The 667-nt window shown below is 53.5% G+C and overlaps 1 protein-coding gene across 1 annotated transcript in view; it reads left to right on the plus strand.

The window, feature by feature from the left end:
• Positions 1-6: 6 nt before the first annotated feature.
• LOC113223654 (golgin subfamily A member 6-like protein 22) overlaps positions 7-667 on the plus strand; it is a gene marked incomplete at both ends in the record, with an annotated part of 1,236 nt that continues 575 nt past the window's right edge. The window contains one exon of the mRNA XM_031935101.1: positions 7-655. Within this exon, the coding sequence (XP_031790961.1) occupies positions 7-655 (649 nt within the window). The remainder of the gene's footprint in view (positions 656-667) is intronic.

Here is a 667-nt window from a genome sequence, read left to right on the forward strand (position 1 = left end):
CTTCAGAGTGTGTCAGCAAAGCTCCAAGCCCAGGTGGAAGAGAACAAATTGTGGAACTGCCTGTACCAGCAACAGGAAGAGAAGATGTGGAGGCAGGAGGAGAAGATACGGGAGCAGGAGGAGAAGATACACGAACAGGAAGAGAAGATACAGGAGCAGGAAAAGAAGAGGCAGGAGCAGGAGGAGAAGATGTGGAGGCAGGAGGAGAAGATGCATGAGCAGGAGGAGAAGATACAGGAGAAGGAGGAGAAGAGGCGGGAGCAGGAGGAGAAGATACAGGAGCAGGAGGAGAATATGCACAATCAGGAGGAGAAGATACGGGAGCAGGAGGAGAAGATACACCAGCAGGAGGAGAATGTACGAGAGCAGGAGAAGAAGAGGCAGGAGCAGGAGGAGAAGATGCGGAGGCAGGAGGAGAAAATGTGGAGCCAGGAGGAGAAGATACAGGAGCAGGAGCAGAAGATACAGGAGCAGGAAGAGAAGATGTGGAGGCAGGAGGAGAAGATACAGGAGCAGGAGGAGATGTGGAGGCAGGAGAAGATACAGGAGCAGGAGGAGAAAATGTGCAGCCAGGAGGAGAAGATACGGGAGCAGGAGCAGAAGATACGGGAGCAGGAGGAGAAGATGCGGAGGCAGGAGGAGAAAATGTGGAGCCAGGAGGAGAAGA

This window comes from Piliocolobus tephrosceles, unplaced genomic scaffold (genome assembly GCF_002776525.5).
Source record: "Piliocolobus tephrosceles isolate RC106 unplaced genomic scaffold, ASM277652v3 unscaffolded_42226, whole genome shotgun sequence".
Taxonomy (NCBI): Eukaryota; Metazoa; Chordata; class Mammalia; order Primates; family Cercopithecidae; genus Piliocolobus; species Piliocolobus tephrosceles.